Source organism: Panthera onca, chromosome B3, assembly GCF_046562875.1.
Source record: "Panthera onca isolate mPanOnc1 chromosome B3, mPanOnc1 haplotype 2, whole genome shotgun sequence".
In the NCBI taxonomy this organism is placed as follows: domain Eukaryota; kingdom Metazoa; phylum Chordata; class Mammalia; order Carnivora; family Felidae; genus Panthera; species Panthera onca.
The window spans coordinates 31,943,558-31,965,176 of NC_138344.1; the positions used below are offsets into that span (position 1 = coordinate 31,943,558).

The window sequence follows — 21,619 nt, forward strand, 5'->3', positions numbered from 1 at the left end:
ACTTTAGCATCGTCCAGGCAGCTGGCCTTTAAAGAATTCCTCAGGGCTGAGTTTAAGGAAGTTCCTTGAGCCAAGAATGAAGGAATTTTCCCTTCACTTGTCAGCAAATGCATTTTGTAAGGGTGGGCAGAGACCTTTTAAACTTTCTGTTTTGTTTTTTTTGAGAAGGGGAGTCAGTTGAAATTCTAGACCCTTCTCTCAATAGATCACCATAGGCATCTGCTTAATTCAAACCCAAAGGGTCTGGAGCTGACACCTGGATTCGAACATAAAAATAAATGATGGTGCTGCCCCCATTTTCCCCTAGCCCAAGACTCAGCCACTAGGCCCAGTCGGGACCGAGGTTAACACAAGGAAGCCTGTCCAGACAGACCTTTGCTCAAGTTTGTTTCCATCTCCCTGCAGCCCTTTCCCACCTCATTCCCACCTGTGAACTGAGCCACAAGGAGGGGTTAATACCACGCCCCTCCCCAAGCCTTCTTACCTGCATTGTAACCGGGGCTGGCGCCTTACCCTAAATCATGCATTCTCAACAGGAGAAATATCAACCCGCAGAGGACGAAAATTGGCTCAAGAGGGGCACATTAACCACTTTAGATATTTCAGTGGTTTCTGACCTCCAAAGGACCACAGTACATAAACAGATATACCATACCTGTGCGTAAGGAAGAAGTAAAATTGTTGCTATTTGCAGATGATGTGATTTCTTAATGTAGAGAATCCTGAGGAAACTACAGGGCATCTATGGTATTAAAATTTCATTGGTGGGGGGGGGGAGTCATGACTGGGAAAAAATATGTTTAAAGAAGCTCTGTATGGGAGAAATAAAAAAAGAGAGAGAAAGGTTTGAGAAGCACTGGCCTTAAAGAAAAAATTAGGATAAATTCAAGCACTGGGAGCAGGAGGTTGGGATATTAGCCTTCTGAAGCTTGAATTTTTCATCTTGTGAGACCAACAGACCAGGAGGGTACAGGAAGGAGAGGGTGGAGAGCTGCTCACCACCCCCAGTGGCAGGGCAGTGCACCCGGCAGGCAGCCTCATGGGCACAGGTCACAGATGGTGCCAGTCTAGACACAGGTGCCCTGCTGGGCAAACCCCAACTCTGCCACATACCAATTTAATGACTTTGAGCCTGGTGCATGACCTTCCTGCCCGCCCCCCGCCCCCCCCCCCCCCCCCCCCCGCCCTGTGTTCATCTGTAGAAAGACGGTGATCATGTCACGGCAGAGGGCCACACGGAAGGCTCCATGAGGTTACCTGTGCTAAGTGAGAAGATCGTGTTTAGCACGTAGTTACCTTCCGGTTGTGTCAACTGGGGGCAGTATTCACCTGCTCGTGCTGGAGGCTCTCAGTCCTGGATTGGACCATCACTGTGCCTCCCCTATCCCTGGGGTTCGGTGAGCTCAGGTGGAACCCCTGTGGGGTGCTTCTAGAAGAGGATGCTGGGGAGGGATGCAGACCACACTTAGGGTGCCGTATGAAGGGGTTCTCAGAAGCTCCTGCCCATCTGTCCACGGTCTCATGGGCTCTTCAGCTGCTAAAGTGACAAATCCCTGTAGCCTCAAGAGTGACTCTAATTTCTTTGCTATTCTTTTTTTTTTTTTTTTTTTTTTTTTTTTAATTTTTTTTTTTAACATTTATTTTTGAGACACAGAGAGACAGAGCATGAACAGGGGAGGGTCAGAGAGAGGGAGACACAGAATCTGAAACAGGCTCCAGGCTCTGAGCTGTCAGCACAGAGCCTGACGCGGGGCTCGAACTCACAGCCCTCACAGACCACGAGATCATGACCTGAGCTGAAGTCGGCCGCCTAACCGACTGAGCCACCCAGGCGCCCCTCTTTGCTATTCTTAACTCCATTGCTAACCTTCATCACCAAATGTGCCCCTAAATTTGATATTAGCCCCAAATCCTAACCTTAGGCCTCACCCGACTTCTAACTCCACCCCATCCCTACCCCAGTTCAAACCTGGGCCCTAACCTTAGCTCTAACCCTCATCCATAACCTTCACCCTGATTCCACCAGTATTTCCCGAAATTAAGTTCCTCCCTTCCACACAAGTTTTGCTACATCTGTGTTCCTTCTGAGATTGTAGTTACCTCATATATGTTCTTAAATTAGATCTTTAAATAATCCCAGCTTATCGTTATTCTGAGCATCTATATTCCAGAAATCACGGTTTTGATATGCTGGTCATATTTTTTTCTAATAGCTGTTAACAGAAGCACAACATGGTTGACGTTTTTGAAAGGTTTTTCCACGCACCATCCACCTAAAGCTACCTCCCATACCACCGGAAGTGCAGGGGAGGGGGCGCTCAGGGAAAGACTGAGCTGCTCGGAGCCCAAGCCCCACGCACCTTCACTCCCCACCCACGTGGAACCCAGCCTGGCTGCGAGGCCCGGCGGGGCTGCAGCGCCCCCTGCCGGCCGAATCTGGGAGCAGCTCTAGCTGGGCTCCCTTCCCTCTGGGCGGGGTTCACGACGTGCTACTTTCTCTGACTTGCCTTTTGGTGTCATTAACTGTCGAGTTCCCCTGCGAGGAGTGAAGAAAGGTGAGAGAAGACCCCTCTACTCTAGACTCAGGGGCTGGGGACACCTAGGGTGTGGGGTGCTGACAAGCCTGAAGTCAGAGGATGCAGGAACCTTGCAGGGGCTGGGCCTGCGGGGAGGTGTAGGGTGAAGGGTAAACTCTGAGATAGGGAGAATTGTCAGGGTTGGGACTAGGGGTCAGAGTGAGTGTGGGGGAGGAATAAGGATGAAGTGTGGCAGCCGGGACTGGAGGAGGAGGGAAGGGGGAGGGCGACAGCAGGGCCAGGCACCAGCCAGGTGTTGTGCAGGTAGAAGGAAGAGCAGGCTTGGAGTTAAAGCGGATTTCTGAGGGGCTCCTGGGTGGCTCAGTCGGTTGAGCAACTTACTCTTGGTTTCGGCTCAGGTCATGATCTCACGGTTTGTGAGTGCGAGCCCCTTGTGGGGCTTTGTGCTGATAGTGTGGAGCCTGCCTGGGATTCTCTGTCTCCCTCTCTTTCTGTCTCTTCCTCGTGTGTGTGTGCGATCTCTCGCTCTCAAAAATAAATAAACTTAAATATATATAATATATTATATATTATTATTAAATATATATTATTATATATATTATTAAATATATACATAGTATATTATATTATATAATTAAATATATACATAATATATATTATATATACATTATACATATATATTATATAATTACATATATAATATATAATACATATATTATATAATATATAATACATATATTATATAATATATATAATACATATATAATACATATATATAATATATGTATGTTTGTGTATATATATACATATATACATGTATATATATACATATATATAATATATGTATGTGCGTGTGTGTGTGTATATATATATATATATAATATATATATATTGTGTGTGTGTATATATATATATATATATATATATACACACACACAAGCAGATTTCTGAGTGATGATGTTTCTGGGAGTGTGAGCCCTTGGATCTCAGAAGGAAGGCCCTGGAGCAGGCAGGACTGGCCATGGCTGAGCTGGTTTCTCTGCTTCAGGTGTGTATGGTTGAAATCCCCCATTTGGCTGTGTTGGGGACACAGAGCCACCCACTTGTCAGTCACTGCAAGGTGGACTCCCCTGACTACCTTGGACCCTAGGACCCCCCACAATTGTCTGCTCTGTCCCAGATCTTGTTCTGTATTGCCTGAAGCCAAGCCCATGTGTATTTTTTTGCTAAGATCTAATACCTGTTCATTTTTATAACTCACGAAGCAGTAAAGCTGTCATCTTGGTTGCCTGTAAAATAAGATCGTATATTTGTGTGGTTCTTCACATATTACATTGTTTTTGAGGTTTATTTCTTCTTGAGGTGGGGAGGGGCAGAGAGAGAGGGAGACGCAGAATCCAAAGCAGGCTCCAGGCTCTGAGCTGTCAGCACAGAGCCCGACGCGGGGCGTGAGCCCATGAACTGTGAGATCATGACCTGAGCCGAAGTTGGACGCTCAACCGAATGAGCCACCCAGGTGTCCCTGTGTGGTTCTTCACATATTAAAAAGCTATTTGCACATTCTCTCATTGGTTCATGCAAACGCCTGTGAGGTAAAAATGATCTGTATTGTCCCATTGGATAGAGTTGGAGCCCAAGCCTCAGTGAGTTTGACATACCAGACCAGTCAGAGGTTATGGAGTGAGAATTGAAAACTCAGTGCCCTGACTTCCAGCCCAGCAAGTTCATGGTTAGTTGACATGGATGAATCTGAGATAGCATTCAAAGATAAAGCACAGGGGACACATGTGGACTTGCTCTTAGAAGCTAAAACTCCAGGGCTGGAATCTGGTCATCTGGGCCAGGGAGGTGGGGTTACGGGTGATGGCCTGTGCCGTGGGAACCCCTGCAGATACTAATGTGGATTCCATTTGGGACACCCCAGACAAGACAGCCCGGACAGCGACACATTAATTACACATTGCTAACATCCTGGGCTCCCCTCCCTCTTGTTAAGGGTTTTACCACCTGTGACTCTGGGGACACAAACAGGGGTGTGAGATTACCCGGCAGGGGGCAGAGGTGACGTTCTTACAGATGCTGGTCTCTGGCTCCTGACTCCCTCTAGAGGGTAATTCTTGAAACTGGCACCCCTTTTCCTCCATGTGCCTCTCCTTTTGGGAGAGGATCCCTGACGGGCCCACCCTGGGTCTTCTCTTTTGGAATGGGGGCGGGGGAGGGGCTCACAGATGTGAGCAACAAGGAGCTCTGGGCTCTGCTAAGCCCTGACAGGACTTCGCAAAGTGCAACTCCCCCATGTTCGGGAACCTCCCCCCCCAACCCCTGCTCCCCGCCCCGCTTTAACGCAGACAAGAAGCTGCTCAGTGGCTCCCGGGTGGGCTGAGCAGAGTTTGGTGCCTGAGACTTTGAGCATTCACATCTTTATTAAAGGCTGCATAAATGGAGAGAGGGCAGAAGAGCCCTTTGTTATAAAACCTGTGGTCAACTACATCTGCAGATGGCAAGCACGGGAGGGCTGTAAACCAGCGGGCACTGCCTCGTTCGGGGGGAGGCTGAGGGAAGAAAATACGAGTGGTGGCCCAAGGGCTGCCTTGCATTTGCCAGGATGGTCAGCACAGCCAGGCTGGGGCCCGGCCTCCTCTTCCCCTCATCCATCAGGCTGTTCCCACAGCTTTTGAGCCGGCACTCGCTTTACACTCGAATGCTATTTTAAACATGTCAAAGCTCACGGTTAGAGTTGACACTCCCACTGTGGTAGCTGGTTCCCATGTAATCCCTTCGTGGATCTATCTCCAGGGCACCCAGCGGACGGGGGCTGAGGTGTGGGCACACAGACTTCACTCCTGTGAAAGCTCAGGCAATAGGGGCAGGAGGCCCTGGGCTGTGGCCCAGCGGCGGGAGCCAAGGGAGGGGGAAGGGAGAGGAGATGGGGAGGGACACTGGTTCTGCTAGTCAGAGGGAAGGCCCTGACCTTGCTGAGTTCTGCTGCTGCCCTCTGGTGTGACCACAGATTGAGGACCTTAGCTTAGGTTAGGGCTGAGAGCCAGGGTTTAGGTTGAAAACCATCTTGTCCACTGGCTCGGTGGCTGCCGTCCATGCCTAAAGTCCCAGTATGGAGGAACTGGAATGGGAGCTCTGAGCCCATCTGCGCCAATTGGCCCATTTGACAGTGGAGACACCAGGGGTCATTTCCTAGGTCACAGTCAACGTGCCCAGTCGGGGCCAGGACTTTCTCTGCTGCTCTTTCGGGAAGCAGTCTATCAGAGCACCGGTTCTTAGCGGGCATCAGAACCAGTTGGAGAACGTGCTAAAACAGCTTGCTGGGCCCGCCTAAGAGATGCTGATCCCAGAGGTCTGGTGTAGCGACTCTCAGGGGATGCCAACGCTGAGGGCTCCTAGTGTGTGTGGCGGGCAGCCCTGGGCTAGAGGACATTCCTAATGGGGCTGAGGGGGGCGGTACAGAGAGAGCAAAAGCCACCCTGAGAGGGGCTGATGGCCTGAGGACCAAAGAGAAAAGCCCGACTAAAGGAGAGGCATCTGGGTGGCCAGAAGGAAAGAAGCAAGCTTGGAAGGGTCAGACTCTGGAAGGTGGGACAGACATGGGGCAGCAGATTCTGTCTCTGCAGACACAAGGCCCCGTGGGGATGAAAATGCATTTTTATCCCCAAAGGAGAAGTGACCAGGGAGCCGGCCTTCAGACAGGCAGGTGGTGGGAAAACCCAAACTCATGATGGCGGTTTGGTTGAGAGGCACTTTGGGTGCCTGTGGGGTGTCGCCGGCAGGCAGTGTCCACGGGGGCTGTTGGCAGGTCGCCCAGGGCAGTGGCAGGGGTCAGGGAGGAACTGCAGGGACACTCGTGGAGGTGGCGAGTTGGGTGGCTGGGGGCCTTCTTCACGTAAAACCTCCCTGGTTTTGGCTCCTGGAGGAGAGGGGCCAGGTGTCTGGGGAACCAACCCACTGGTGCTCCCAAAGCCGGAATGGGGATTTGGTGGCCCCTGGGGGATTAGGACTTGGACTTAGAACCTTCTCTGTGGGGCTTTTCGAGAAGGGGAATTTGGTCCGAGAGAACTGATTCTGGACCAAATGACAACTGCGTACTGGGGCCCGGGGCCTGGAAATGCGGTCATGGGTGGGGCCTGCTCAGAGGCCTCATCCCTCTCGGCCCCCCTGAGATTCCAAGCCGGTCATCGCCTCCTCTCAGCTCTGCTGGGGCGCCTTTTCTGCCAAGCTGTGGCCAGCGATGCCTTCTGCCCGTGCCACGGCGGCCTCCTCCGACAGGCCTTTGAAGTAGCTGCTCAGAGCCTGCAGGTTGACAGCGCGCTGCATGGGGGGTGACGAGGTGGTCTGCAGGCTCAGGTAGCGGCTGTACTTCTTCAAGCCCCGCTCTGGGTCACGGCGGTGTGCGGTCAGCAGCTCGGTGAAGCTCACGTTGTGGAGGGCCAAGAGGCGGGCCTCAGCCCGGAGCAGGGCGGCCGCCTGCACCAGGGGCTGCAGGGACGCAAAGCACTGCAGGCTGCTGAAGGAGTAGACGTGCTGGGCCAGCTGGGGGCCCGGGGAGACCTCAAGGAGGCGGCACAGGTCTCGCATGGCCAGCACGGCGGCCAGGGCGCTGCGTTCGCTCATGTTTCTCGCCAGGTAGGTCTTGGCCAGACTCTTGAGCTTGAAGCTGCTGGCCCTGGGCACGCGCTCCCGGATGAGGGGCAGAGCGGCCAGGAAGCCCGAGATGACCTCCTGAAACTCCCACAGCCTGTTCATGTCCTCCAGGGCCCGGAAGAAGTTGGGGAGGCCGGGCCCCCACAGCTTGTAGCAGGCCAAGATGGGGCGGCGCATGGAGCCCAGGAAGCCAAGGAAGTGCTGCAGCCCTACCTCCAGGGAGACGGCCTTGGAGTAGATGCTGAAGAAGGCCTCGGGCTGGATGAGCACGCGGAACTCACTCTCCCGGTTCACGGCTGCCAGCTGGCTAATCTTCTGGGCTGGGCAGGAGAGAAGGGCAAGGTGAGGCCCCAGGGGCGGGGTGGGGGGCCCAGGGCAGGAGCAGTGGAAGCTCTAGGACCCCAACTCGGGGCCTGCTGGCAGGACCCAAGCGTCAGCCTCCAAATGCAGCTCTATGCTGGCTCCAAAGGGGACAGGGGTCAGAAGGGGAGGGCGGGCTGCTTTCCAAACACCCCCTACTCACCTGGTGGGAGTCCAGCTCCCCCCTGCCCCCCTGCCCCTGTCCCCAGCCCCAGAGTTTGCCAAACAGTTTAGATCCAGGTCCCTCCTGTCCGGCTTCTGTTAGCCTTATCCGCCTACACTCGGGACCCTTTGTTGTTTCCACCGCATCCTCTCCCCCCTGCCCCAGCCTCCAATCCCATCGTCACTGAGCCGAGATTCCCAGCCCAGGCAGACAGCACACCTGCCCAAACTACTCCACTCAGAACATGGCTCACAGCTGCCCTGTGAGGTCTGCGAAGGACTCCCCTGTCCTAGGGAAACCCACTACTTCTGTCTGGCTGGGCTGGCCCCATGCTGGGTCTGTGCCACAGGGCAGGCCGGAACCTTCTGGTTCGGGGAAGGGCATTGCGAGGCCAGGGTCAGCACCGTGGAGAGTTGAGGGGCTTCTGGGAGAAGGGGTCATCTTTCTCCGTGACCTGGGCTTTGTCGGCCTCCCTGTGGAATGAGCTCTGTACTCAGAATTCTGCAGCCACAGCTTAAGGCCTTGCTTGGATCACTGGCCTCCTAGCAGTGGCTTCCCACATCGTGTTCTGTTTACAAGTGTGTTGCCAAGGGTCTCTAGAGAAGCGCTGGTCAGGGGTGAGCTCACGGATGCACCTGCCTCATGCTTTCAGGCCCTGGAAGTCCTTATTCAGACAACCAAGTGTACACCTGGAGCCCCAGGGGAGGCTGGGACTCAGGGACTGCCTGCTCTCTGGCTGCAGTCATTGGCCAGAGCTCTGGGCTCTCCCGGGCCCAGAACATAGCTCTGCCTGCACCTACTTCGGGGGCTCAGAGACTAAGCTAGAAAGGGGTGGGGGTGGCCACTGGAGAACCCACTTTCACTGTCAATCTTGAGGTCAAAGAAAACCAGGGGCCTGTCTTCTGCTTGGGGGTCGGCGAGGCTCTCATCCAGGACCCTCAAAGAGCTGGGACCCTCCAGTTGGAGGTCACTGGACTCGCTGCTGCTGTCGTCCAGCTCCCGGGAGGACTGCAACACAGAGAAACCAACAGGTCAGGGGCCCGGAGGGCGAGAGGGGGGCGTGTTGGCAAGGTGAGCATGTGCCCACGGGCCGGTGTGCGTGTGTGATGTGAACGTGGGAACAGGAGCAAGCTGGTATGGTGGGGGGGGGGGGGCATCCGCACACACATGCGGGAGAGAGGGGAAGGGGAAGGTGTATATCCGTCTAAGCGAGTGCGTGTGCATGAGGATGTGTGCGTATGAATGGATGTCAGTGTGCATGTGCACGTGTGAGGGCCGTGTGGGAACCACACGTTTGTGAGTAGGGGCGAAAGGCTGAGATCACGCAGACGAGTGTGTGCAAAAGCACGAGCATGGGAATGAATGCAAATGCCAAATGTGTGTGTGCACATCGGGTGTGAATTTATGAACCTGTGTTGACAGGTGTGTGGGAATGTGAGCATGTGTGAGTGTGCACATGGGCGCATAGCGTCGGGTCTGGAAGCTCAGGGAAGGGGCCAGTGCTCTGGTGGGCAGGGCCGGAGGGGTCTGCTGCTCCCTTCTCTCTGAACAGACTCAGAAGAAACACTTCTTGGGACGGGAGGAAGGAGCCTCATCTCAAACCTGAGGTTTCTCTGGAAGGGGCCAGGAGCTTGGCTCTTCTTGTCCCCATAGCCAGCCAAGGCTCCAGTGTCTTAGGGGGACCGCTCGCCTCAGGAATGCCACATCTGGGTGGACACACGAAGCCTGGAGGCCCTCTGTCATTTAGCATCCAGGAGCCGGCTGCTTAAGGAAGCCTCAGGCCCGGGGCTCCTCTAGCCTGGGCACCCAAGGCCCTGTTCTCACCAGCACCAAGGCAAAAAATTTGAAAGGCCTCAGGGTGGGGGAAGGGCTCTGTCTCCGTGAGCCCCAAGGGGCTGCGGCTACAGAGGGCGGTAGAGGCTCATCATCTGCAAAGCTGCCAAAGCCAGCCGATGTCTCGGGAGGCCTGCTCAGAACTTCCTGTGAATGCCACCTGTGGACGTGAGCCAGAGACCAGGGGGAAAGGACGTGGCCAACGTCACACGGCCAGCTGGGGGTACTGCTGGGACAGAGTCCAGAGCAGCCCTCGGGTCTTTCCTACTTACAGGCTGCCTCACTCGGGGCTATCTGAAGCCTCCAAGGATGAACGCTGGCCTCTGGCTAATGTCCTTGGCTCGGCAGGTAATAAGCATGGGCCTTGGCCCTTTTATTCACCAGGTGAAACATTTTAACAAAACTTCAGCCAAGAGCAAAGTCCTTACTAGCCACAGGTAAAATGTGCTGGTTTTCCCCAGGAGTGGCCGATTTTCACTTCATTGGCTTTTCATAGCCCTACCCCAGGCTCACCAACTTCCTCCCGGTCACTGATAGAGAAAGACATTCACTATGAATCCGTCTAGAGCTGCTCTTGCTTAGAGAAGCCTGGAGTTCGGGGATTCTATACATAAGGTCCCAATAAAAGTCTTCGTCAAACGCCTCGCATATCTGGATCCTCGATCGGCCACGCATCAAAGGTTTATTTTGCAAGGGTTGCTCTGCATCTTCTGTCTCACTGTGGCAGCTCCCTTTCCTCCCTGTGAGGAACCTTCTCCAGGAATCTTCCTCGAAGTTGCTAGACCAGATACTCCACCTTCTTTCCTTGAGGGAAAACCCAGCTGGTTTTTATCTTCAACCTTCCAGACATTGCCCTTGCACCTGGGGTGGTGGAAAGAGCTGGGCTCTCCTTGCTGTGTCCTCCCCCGGACTGAAGAGCTGTCCCTTTGGCTGAGGCTTCTCTGTCCCCACCGACACGGCACCCGGAGCTGTCTCATCTTCCTTCCTCTTTTGGCTCCCAGCATGACTGCAAGAGCCCGTGCAGTGGCCCTGAGTTCTTCCGCCTGCCTCCTTCCTTCTGGAATGTCTTCTCAGGCCTTAGAGCCTTGGTCACCTCTTTGGGTATCTTCTTTCAAGACTTGAGCTCCCGGGACAGCAACACAGCTGCATCTTTGGGCTAGCTCCATTTCCATACCAGGTTGTTTATTTTTTTAAAGTTTATTTACTTCTTTTGAGAGAGACAGAGAGTGTGAGCAGGGAAGGGGCAGAGAGAGGGAGAGAGAGAATCCCAAGAAGGCTCGACACTCAGTTCAACGTGGAGCCCTATGTGGGGCTCGATCCTGCAACTGTGAGATCACGACCTGAGCCAAAATCAAGAGTCAGTTGTTCAACCAACTGAGCCACCCAGGAGCCCCAACCAGGGTCATTATGATGGCCATCAGAATCTCATTTTTACGCCCTCCCATTGCCCTGGGGTCATTTTCTCTTATAGTGGCAGAATGTCTTTTGTCCTGAACTTACAGAAGAACTTGGTGGCTCCCTTAATAAAAGGACACCCCCTTTCTGCTGAGCTTGTCAATGGAGAGAAGGCTGGAACTTCCAGCTCTGACTCCTCTTCCTTTCTGATCCTTCCTCACCCTCGGGGCTACTGCACGGAGATGATCTTGCCAGCACGCCTTCCACTCAACTCCAGCCAGCTGTAAACCCCACTCCCTCTCCCTGCCTTATGTCCCAGCAACGTGGCCAGGAAGTGCCCGCATGCTTAAAAAGGACTTTTCTCAAGACCCAGGTTTAGCAAAAGGACAATCGGCATGAGAGGCTCTGGGGCAGGAAGGCTTTCTGCCCCCTGCTCACTACCCGAAGCCCTATGTTCCAATGCCCATAGCGCTGCCCGCTGGGCGAGTGTGTGGGCGGAGAGTGTAGACGGAGAGGCACAGAGACCCGGGCCCAAGCCAGGCAAGGGCCTTTTATTGGAAAAGGCTTGACATGTCCTGGGAAGGGAAAAGGAATGGTGGCAGAAGGCAATGGAGTGGGGAAGACTGGAGCCCGTGTGCTCGGCCTGGAAAGTGAAAAGTGGGGAAAGCTCCAAGGAAGTAGGGAGCGGACACAATGGGAGCTGAAGAAAAGAGGAAGAGGAATTGAAGATGTTCTGCTAAGAGCTGGAGGAGTCGAACTCACTTTAATATTCTTTAAAAGATGCAAGTAAATAATAGGATTCATTTCTCTCTTTTTTTTAAAATGTTTATTTTTGAGAGAGAGAGAGAGAGAGAGACAGAGCATGAGCGGGGGTGGGGCAGAGAGGGAGACACGGAATCTGAAGCAGGCTCCAGGCTCTGAGCTGTCAACACAGAGCCCGAGGAGGGGCTTGAACTCACAAACTGTGAGATTGTGACCTGAGCCAAAGTCGTCCGCTTAACCAACCGACTGAGCCCCAGGATTCATTTCTTTATTATACTTGGTTAATGGACTTCTTTGACTGCAAAAGTGTGCTCAGACCGAGCCACAGGGGACCTGGGAGTTTCTCAGGACCCACATGTAACTAGGATACACGTGCAATCTGGCTTGTGAGCTTTAGTTCACTTGGATTCAACACAGATCAACTTAGCAGGGCAAGGGCATTCCACCTCCACGCTCCACGCGGCAGGCTGCACGGCCGTACCAAGCACACCAATATGGCTGGCTTGACATTTCAATCACCTTCCCCAAGTCTAGGTCTCTCTGGGAAGATCCAGCACCCCCTCGCCCCCGCCGGATCATATCCCAGTATGTACAGGGCACCCCCATTCAAGGCTGATACACACAGATGACAGATATACAACTGAGTCCCCCCATCCGGTGGTTCTCTCGTTTTTGGCTGGGCATTAGCAGCCTCAAAAATCCAGATGCCCAGGTTGCACCCCAGACCAGTTCAATTACAATCTCTGGGGCAGGGGGAGTGACACCCAGGAATCTGTCGTTGGTAACCACCCTTCCCCCCCCCCCCCCCCCAAGATTCCAGTGCGCAGCCAGGGTAGAGAACTACCGTCCTACTGATTAACTCCATGTTTGGGCACCGGCCACTCAGGAGCTGAACTCTGATATTTGGCATCCAGTCGCCTGAAGTTGTCTCTGCAGTGCCCGACATCAATTCTTATCAAGAGTCCCCAAATTCCCGAGGGACTTCCTAAGCCCCCACTCTTAAACAACAGCTGGGGTCAGTTTGGCAACACACACAGATTGCTCTTTTTTGCAGACACAAAATCCCAGCTCTTGCAACGTCCGGAAGCCCCGCGGTACCTCATGCTTGTCCGTGAGCCGGACCATCCTGTTAGCTAGCCTATGGCCCCTGCTGCCCCCTGCGCCAGGCCCTCGGGGGACAGGGCTCCCATCTTCTGTTACACACACTCACCAGCATCCCAGCCCCTCCCCTGGATCGGTCGTTTCCCACGGGCCCCTCCTCCTACTGCTGGTCACCACTGCCACTGCAGTCAGGGACTGTCCCCTCCTGCTTCCTCTTGGTCTTGCTACTGCCGGATAGTGGGGCGAGTCCTCTGTCACAAGAGTAGCTGAGAGCATCTATCTTTTCCTGCCTTGGACCCTAACCCAGGGCCCAGGGCAGAGGCACTGCTGACCCACCCTCATTTCCTAGGATAGTCCTCACCCCAGGCCTCCACCATCAGGCCTGGGTCTTGCCCCGCCACCCAACAGTGGCGCCCCCGCCGCTTCCGGCAGCAGCAGGGGCTCTTACAGACCACTCTTCCCGCATGAGCCGTCTCTCCCGGAGCCTTGCCCACCTTGCCAGGTCTGCACCAGAGCCTCCAGGCGTGTCTAGCTGCAGTCTGGGACACTTGGAAAATGTGCTCTTTTCATAGGCCAACTTCCACACACGGGAGGTGGGATGAAGGCCACGGACAGGAGAGGACATGGGTATGTGGGAGCCCGGAGCACCTTGTGGATGTCTCCCTGCTCCCCACCCAAGCTGCTGCGGGTACTCTGGGAGTGCCAGGGGTCTGGAAGGGAGCACAGAAGGTGGGTGAGAAACGCATGGAGGGGACCTAATTTGTTGTTTTTGCATAGATGTTTTTTAAAGCTTGGGACACATGATGGTTAATTTAAAAAATGTGTGTCTGGAGGCACTCGGGTGGCTCAGTTGGTTAAGCACCTGACTCTTGATCTCAGCTCAGGCCGTGATCTCATGGTTTGTGAGTTCCAGCCCCGTGTCGGGCTCTGCACTGATGGCCTGGAACCTGCTTGGGGTTCTGTCTGCCCTTCTCTGCCCCTCACCTGCTTGTGCTCTCTCTCTCTCTCCAAATAAGTAAACCTAAAAAAAAGAAAGTGTGTCTGAAGAACTGAAGAATACCAACACAAAAGCAGTGGTCCTCTGGCCCTCCCCCACTCCGGACCTGGTCTCCACAGGTGAGCAGCTGTGCTTCTAACTGTTTTAACTCTTCACCACCTGAAACACACTCCCTCCTTCCTGGAATAATTCAGACATAACCTGGCGACTCTGCTGACTGCTGAGGATCAGACTGACACCCCGCCCCCGCCCCCAGCAGTGCTGGTTTCAGTTTCTGCGCCCAACTGTCGTGAAGTCTGGTGAGACTACTGGCATGCCGATCCTTTCTCGAGCTTTCCTTCCCAGACTGCTACCTCCACCCAGGGTCAGTTTTGTTTGATGAGGTTTAGGGGATGGAAAGAAGTGCCCAGATTTCAGAGGAATTTAGAACATGGCTTAAAGGGAAGACTGAAAAATTGACTGGCGGTGAAGAATAATCGAAAGAGGGGCACCCAGGGTGGCTCTGGGGGCCTTGGTTTGTGTAGCCGGGCAGACAGTGTGACTTAACAGAGAGGAGAGGAAGAGAGACGAGTGATCTACGGGACACCCGAGTGCAGACGTCGGAGGGCCACTGGCTATCCTGGTCTGGCGGCAGGAGTGAGCGCTGGGCACCAGCAGCCTGTGGGCGCTAACTGAGGCCATGGGCAAGGCTGAGACCACAAAGATGGGCTGTAGCCGGAAGAACAAGGTGGAAAGGAACAGAGCCCTGAGAGGAGGGTGAGGAGGGGTGGCTGGAGCTACTACAGGAGCTGGGACAGGGAGGGCAGGGGTCCTCGAAGTACCAGTGAGCTCAAGGGGCAGGAAGCTGTGGCCAGAGTCCCTGCAGGCCAGCTTTCAGTATGGTGAGGTCCAGGGGGTGGCCATGGGGCTGGCGGCTGCAGTGGGGTGGGGCAAAGACCCCAGAGAGGCCAGGGTGCTGGATGTTGAAGTCCCCCAGAAAGAAGGCTGGACCTGGCTAAAGAGAGGCCACCTGGGAGGCGGGTGCTGGAGCCTCCCCTGTGTTGGGGGGAGGCAAGAGGAGGTGTGAAATGATCTGGGGAAAGTGGGGTTCACCTCAAGAAAGGCGCAGAGAACCTGACTAGATGGTGGGACCGACACAGTCCAGGAGGCACAGAAGGCCTTGACCCACCTACCCACTCTGATGCTCACAGGGTGTTGGAAAGAGGGGACATGGTAACTCCACCAGAGAACCAAGTTTCAGTGCAGGGAGGACACAAAACCGCCTGCGGAGAAGAGCTAAGTCCAGCAGGGAATGTGATGGTCATGGAAGAAGGGGTTGCCAGGGCAATCTTTCAACAAATATTTATTGAGCAGCCGTATCTGCCAGGTCCTGGGATCGACACATTCCCTGCCCTCATGGGCTTAGGTCCTGGCAGAGGCCCAGCGGAAAGCCTCGGGGTGGTGGGATGGGGCAGTTGGAGGGGCAAAGGGAGATAAAAGCTTCCTATTTTGGGGCAAAGAGGCCTGGGGATGTGAGGAGCGGGCAGCCTGTATCTCAATCATGCCCTTTCAGGTGAAGAGGGCTTACGTCTCCCTGACGGGTCTGTGCAGCCGCTCCTTCCTTGGTCCGCTCCTTGACCACGATGCACGGAATGCCTACTGTGTGCAGGGCCTTCAGCAAATGGGCCAGGCTGGGTGGTGGGGTGCAGGAGGGCCGGGGAGCAGGAGCCAAGTGAGCGAGTGGTCACACGGTTCCAGGAGGACGGTGGCCACCAGCTACAGAAGAGGGAGGTGCTAGGGGTTCTCAGAGGCCTGTCTGAGGGGGGCCAGGCTGGTGGGGGGTAGGGGGAAGAACTCGAGGGCAGGGGGTTGGGAATGCAATTGGAGGCACCTCCAGAGGTCCTGGACGGGGTTCTCCACGGGGGCGGTGTCAGAATTCCCAGGGGGAGATCCTGCCCTAAGAGTCTGGGGTGCTCTGCCTCCCCCCACCCTTCCTGAGAGAGGTGTCAAGCTGGGAAGCCACAGAGAGAGGAACGGCAAAGAAGCTGTTGAGCCACTGGGCTATGTGGGGGGAGCCCCGGAAGGAGCGGCCGAGGGAGCGCACTGCTCCCCGTGCCCGGCCGCGTTGACTGATGGCCCTCTGGAGGTGGCAGGGACTCTCCTGGGGATTGGCAGGATGGCTGGGAGGCCCTGTGGCAGCAGGGGTGGTGGCCTGGACTGCGGGGGGAGGACACGTCCACATGGGGTTATAATACACTTTGAGGGGCAAGTGGAAGGCGCGGTGAAGACGGGGGGTACTCTGTGCTCTACGCAACAGGAAGCTAGTCCCGCGGCGGCTGCGGATGGCAGTGTCTTCCCGGTGACTGGCGGGCTGGCTGTGAGGATCGGCTTCAGGGACCGCAGGTTGTTCGGCGGGATGTTGGGGAGACCAAGCCGGGGGACGGCATGCGCCATGGGGCAGGCAGGGGGGCCGGCAGGGGTGGTATGCTCCTGGTGCTCTTGGCAGGGGGTGGGCTGGCGAGGAGTGTTGTGCAGCAGTCTCCATGCGCTCCATGCACTTTCCAATACAGAACCTCAGACTGAGGGCCGGAAGGGACCTCAGAGGCACCCAGTCCAACCTTTCCCTCTGTTCAACCCCCCTTTCCCCACCTCCATTAACCAACCTCCAGGGACAGAAGGGTGCAATCCACAAAGGTACTCGTTCCATTGTGGGATGCCTTTAAAGTTCTTTCTTATCGAGTGAACGCTTGCCTGTTTGGGCCCTGTACGGTGTTGCCCGTGCCCTCACACCCCTGCACTGACCCTCACTGGCTGCGATTAACTGGGGAATGGGTTCTTGCCCCCCCTCCTCGTTGAGGACTTAGAGGTCAGAGAAAACATAAGGAAGCTCCAGACAAAGGCATTGGCTAGTTCAGAAGAGAGACAGGGCTCTGGAAGGAAGCACTCAGCATTTCAGAAGAGTACATATGGTTACTGACAGCTCCTGCCCTGGTATAGAGGGAGGGCTGGGCTGGTTCAGGCCCGCAGCTGGCATTTGGAGACTGTCCTCAGGACAGCACAGAACTCACTGCCTCGCTGGAAAACTCCCCAGGCGCAGGGCAAGTCTAAGAGTCACCTGCTGCGGCTGGGTCCCCTGGGACCCGGAATGTGGGGAGGCAGGAGTCCAGGGCTGAACTTCTGGACCACTCACCGAGTTTTCGGCATCTGAGTCTTCTGAGCTGCTGATCACCACGACGCGTTCCTCTGAAACAGGGCAGAGGAGACAGAATTAGGCCCTGCCAAGATGCCCACTCAGTGGGGCCCAGGTGTTCTGTGAGAATCCCTGTGGGCCAGTGGATGGGGTGGGCGATGTGTGCCCTACAGAGGGGGATGTGAACATTCACCAAATGTGCTAGTATGGATCTGTTTATTCAAAGGGACTTTCTGTCACTGCCCACTGTGCCCTGTACATGAATACTTAATTCAGTTATTGGTCCTGAATTCAGAATCTGTTCCCTATACAGGCAGCTTGGCAAAAAAGCACCTGGTTTGTTTTGCAATCTTAAAGAAGCACATTGGTTTGTTCCAATTCTGTCTCATGAGCTGAGATGTTTGAATTAAAAGCTACTTTATATTTGGTTAATCAAAACCTTTTGATTACCAATAGCATTGTGAGCAAGGAATGTCGGTCAGGGCTCAGTGTGCAAGCAGGATCAGGGCTCAGTCTGAGACCTAGAATGAAAACAAAGGGGGCCTCTGGGTGAAGCATATCTAGGAAGAACTGTCTTGACCATTCCAGAATTCTATCAGTTGGCCTCAACTCATGCCCAAGAACTCCCAGTCTGGTGGTGTCCATAAAAGGTATCTAGGACAAATGACGTACTTTAGCCAGGTGGCCTTTGCAGACAAATTTGGGAAGTGATGGGTGTGGACTTTACCCAAGGTCTCTCTGGGAGCATGCCAGGCACTCACCAACAGACACTGCCTGGGGAGACCCACCTTGTGCAGAGGCACAGTGCTGGGCGCTGTATGGGTGCGTTCGGGGAAGGGGCTACAGACCGTGGGTTTTAGCCTCTTACGGTCCCCACACTGGAATCCCAGCAAATCACACGGTAAACTGTATCCAATCTTATCCCCCAGGAAAACCATGGGCTTTCCCTGCGCCATTTGGTGGCAGCTGAGAGCAGGACACACAGGGGATGCTGTTGGCTTTGGGCTCCCTGGGTGGGGTGAGGATTTGGGGGAAGGGTCCCACCCCACCCAGCCCCTGGAGGACAGCACGTAGGCCTCAGCCTCCGCTGCCCACCCACTTCCTTACCTGCCTCCCCAGGCTCGCCGGTCGCGTGGTTGCTGTTGGGCAGGAAGACCTCGTTTTCGATGATGGGGCTTTCAGGGCTGCAGGGCCCATCCAGGTGGGGTGGAGAGACTGCCTTGGAGGTGCTGGGCCTGGGTTGCTCGGGGGAGCTCCGGGCCAGCCGTGTCTCCTTCTCCTCCTCAGACTCCATCTTGATTGCCTTCCTGGGGCACTCGGTCTGGCAGGACTTCCTCTTCTGGGGAGTGACTGGGCCGCAGACCTCCTATGCGGTGGGGAGTCACAAGGCCGGGTTAGCAGCCTTCAGGGGTGCTGGGGTGGTGGGCAGAGATGCGAACCTGGGTGGCAGGGACCTGTGGCCCGCCCCCTTTGCTCCTGCTGTCGCCTCTGCTCTCTGCCACGCAGATCGTGTCTCTCTCCACATAGGAAGACCCCTGGGCTGCCATGCACACTGGCCGTCTGCTGACCACTTACTCTGCTGGCCTCTGCCTGCCCTGCAGTGGCTCACGCTTACAGGGGAGCTTCCTGGCAGGGCAGCCAGGAGCAAGGGAGAGAACAGCGTAGGTGCTGACTAAGGCCTGGCTTCTCAGGTGGGAACCTGACTGCCTGGTGGGATCTGGGCCTCCAGGTGCAGAGGCAGGGGGCGGGGAGAACCTTACCTCTCTGCAGGAGGCGTCTTTGATGGAGTAGGCATGTATCGGCACCGGGTGTACCCCGGGCACCGACTGTACCAAAGCCATGACTGGGGTCTCAGCTGGCCCTGGGGCCTGTGCCCGGGCCCTCTGCGTCTCCTCTGGCTGCGAAGTCCGGAAATAAGAGAGACAGAAATGAGCGGGTGGCAGGCCCAGGGCTGAGACCCCAGGCCTGGGGTCAGCCCAATCCCCAGGGCCTCAGCCAGCCACAGGTGCAGGCTGTCCAGAGCCCCCCGGGGACCAGGAGTCCTCCTCACACCCTCCTTCTGACCCTGAGGTGCTGGCATCCAGGGGCACTTCAATTCCTGTGCATCCTAACAGAGCCAGAAGGTGACTGCTGAGATTACACGGGACCAACAGCGCCTAAAGGTTTGCTCGACAGCTAGCTCCGGGTTAACAAAGCGCTCGCTCCTGGTGGCAGCAATTCCTCTACAGCTGCAGAGCTGTAGCAGTGAGGACACCCTTCCGCTGAGCTGAAACCCTTCCAGGGAACCTCCCTGTGACCTTCACTCTGCCCCTGGGCCTTAACTCCCCCTGGGTCAGAACAATTACATACCTTGGCCAAATCCCTTAAAACCCCTCAGCCCTCAGTCCCCCTCTGTGAAATGGGAATAATATTAACATCTGTCTCACAGGATACCGTGGATGAAATGTGTTACCACAAGTAAAGTGCCTAGAAGAGCACCCAGCACTTAGTAAGTGCCACTGATGATAATGATGCTAAATATAGTTTTTATTGCCACTCTGAGCCAGGCATAGTGCTAACTATACATAAACCCACCCCAAAACGGACTTGGGCTGGTTCTTCAAAAAGTTAAACACAGAATTCCCATATGATCCAACAAGTCTTTTCCTAGGCATGTACCCAAAGGACTGAAAACAGATGTTCAAACAGAAACCTGCACACAAATGTTCACACCAGCCCTATTCACGACAGCCAAAAGGTGGACACAACCCAAAGGTCTACCAGCCTCTGAGACATTAGCCAAATGTCTAAACAGCCCAAATGTCAGACAGTCATACAGTGGAATTTTATCCAGCCGTAAAAAGGCATGAGGTTGGGGCACCTGGGTGGCTCTGTCGGTTAAGTGTCAGACTTTGTTCAGCTCGGGTCATGATCTCGCAGTTGTGAGTTTGAGCCTGTGTCGGGCTCTGTGCTGACAGCTCGGAGCCTGGAGCCTGCTTTGGATTCTGTGTCTCCCCCTTTATCTGCCCCTCCCCGGCTCATGCTTTCTCACTCTCTCAAAAATAAATAAACGTTAAAAAATTTTTTTTTAAAGGCATGAAGTTCCATACGTCAACATGGATGAACTTTGAACACATTACACTAAGTGAAAAGAAGCCAGCCACAAAAGAATACATGTTGTGTGGCTCCATGTATCCACACAAATATCCACAAAAGCTGAGCGCACAGAGACAGAAAGCAGACTGGAAGCTGGAGTGGGGGTGGGGGCGGGGCAGATGTGGAGTGGCCGCGTCATGGAGACAAGGTTTGCTTTCGGGGTAATGGGAATATTTGGGAACTAGATAGGTGGGGTGGCTGTACAAGATTTGGAGGGTGCGATGTCACTGAACTGTATACTCGAAAACAGTGAAAACGGAATTTTCCTAGATGAATTTTACCACAATAAAAACAATTATAGTTAAAATAATGAAATAGGGACCATCCTGTGATTATTGCCAATCTACAGAGAAGGGTAGGAGGCACAGAGGTGAAGTGACTGATTTCCCAAGGTCATATACCTAATGAGGGTCTGGACCAGGGTTTGAGGCTAGTGTCTTTGAACTGGTGGTTCTCTTTCCTGGTCACTGTCTCTCTTACATCCCCCCACACCGCCTTTCTCTATACTGTGTGAAACGGAAGCATCCACTGGGCAGTTCACTGAAAATAAGTGACGAATGACCTGGGAAGTGTCCCTCCGAAAGGGGAGGCCCAGACTCTGCCACTCCCGCCTGCAATCCTGACCCCTTGCTGCCTCCAAGTCTGTGTGTGCCCAGGAGATGACCGTGAGCAGGCGCCTGCAGTGGTCTGTGCGGTGAGGGAAAGGAAACAACACCCAGCTGGAGGGGGCGCTTCCTCGAGCACAGCCACGCTAGACAAGTCAGAAGCTGGACTTTAAGATCAGGAAGCCAGGGATAGGCTTTCCTCACAGGGGAACCCCAGGAATTAGCTGGCCAAACCTGGGCTGGGGCAGATGGGGGAAAGCCCCACGTGGCCCCATCGTGCTGGGACCGGAGCTCGATGTGGGGCGCTTCTTGGTATCGAGCACTTTGATGTGGGCTCCCAAGTCAATTGCTATAACGGACTGACTTCCTTTTCTCCTCCCTCTCTGCGTTTCTTTCTCTTAACATCTTTACAGAAAGGGAGGAGAATTGTCTCTCTGGATCAGAGTGTATCTGGGGGAAGTGGAGAGAATGGAGACTCTCCTGGGCCTCTAGGAAAGTATATAATTGTGGAGTGCTCTACATCAGTGTTTTTCGTTTTTCCTTTTTTTAAGTTTATTTATTTATTTGAGAGAGAGAGAGAGAGAGAGAGAAAGAGAGAGAGAGGGAGAGAGAAAGAGGGAAAAGCACAAGTGGAGGAGGGGCAGAGAGAGAGAGGGAGACTCCCAAGCAGGCTCCACAATGTCAACTCAGAGCCTGATGTGGGGCTTGAACCCAGGGACTGTGAGATCATGACCTGAGTGGAAGTCAGACGCTTATCTGACTGAGCCACCCAGGTGCCCCTATACCAGTGTTTTTCAGACTATAGTCTGTGACCCATTGGTGAATCATGAAAGCAATCCAGTGGGTCACGACCAGCATTTTTTATTTTTTTTCAACGTTTTTTATTTATTTTTGGGACAGAGAGAGACA

General features: G+C 54.5%; 1 protein-coding gene across 8 annotated transcripts in view; it reads right to left on the reverse strand.

Moving 5' to 3' along the window:
• Positions 1–4,941: 4,941 nt before the first annotated feature.
• PML (PML nuclear body scaffold) overlaps positions 4,942–21,619 on the reverse strand; it is a 39,535-nt gene continuing 22,857 nt past the window's right edge. The window contains exons 5-9 of one of the 8 annotated variants that reach the window (XM_078448877.2): positions 18,731–18,868; positions 18,078–18,336; positions 16,971–17,023; positions 8,571–8,721; positions 4,942–7,510 (exon numbers count right to left, since the gene is read on the reverse strand). In XM_078448877.2, coding sequence (XP_078305003.1) covers positions 6,735–7,510; positions 8,571–8,721; positions 16,971–17,023; positions 18,078–18,336; positions 18,731–18,868 — 1,377 coding nt within the window. In that variant the 3' untranslated portion in view covers positions 4,942–6,734. Of the gene's footprint in view, positions 7,511–8,570; positions 8,722–16,055; positions 16,360–16,970; positions 17,024–17,420; positions 17,492–18,077; positions 18,337–18,730; positions 18,869–21,619 lie in introns of those variants that run through there. The other 7 variants (XM_078448879.2, XM_078448883.2, XM_078448881.2 and 4 more) reach the window with 7 other exon arrangements.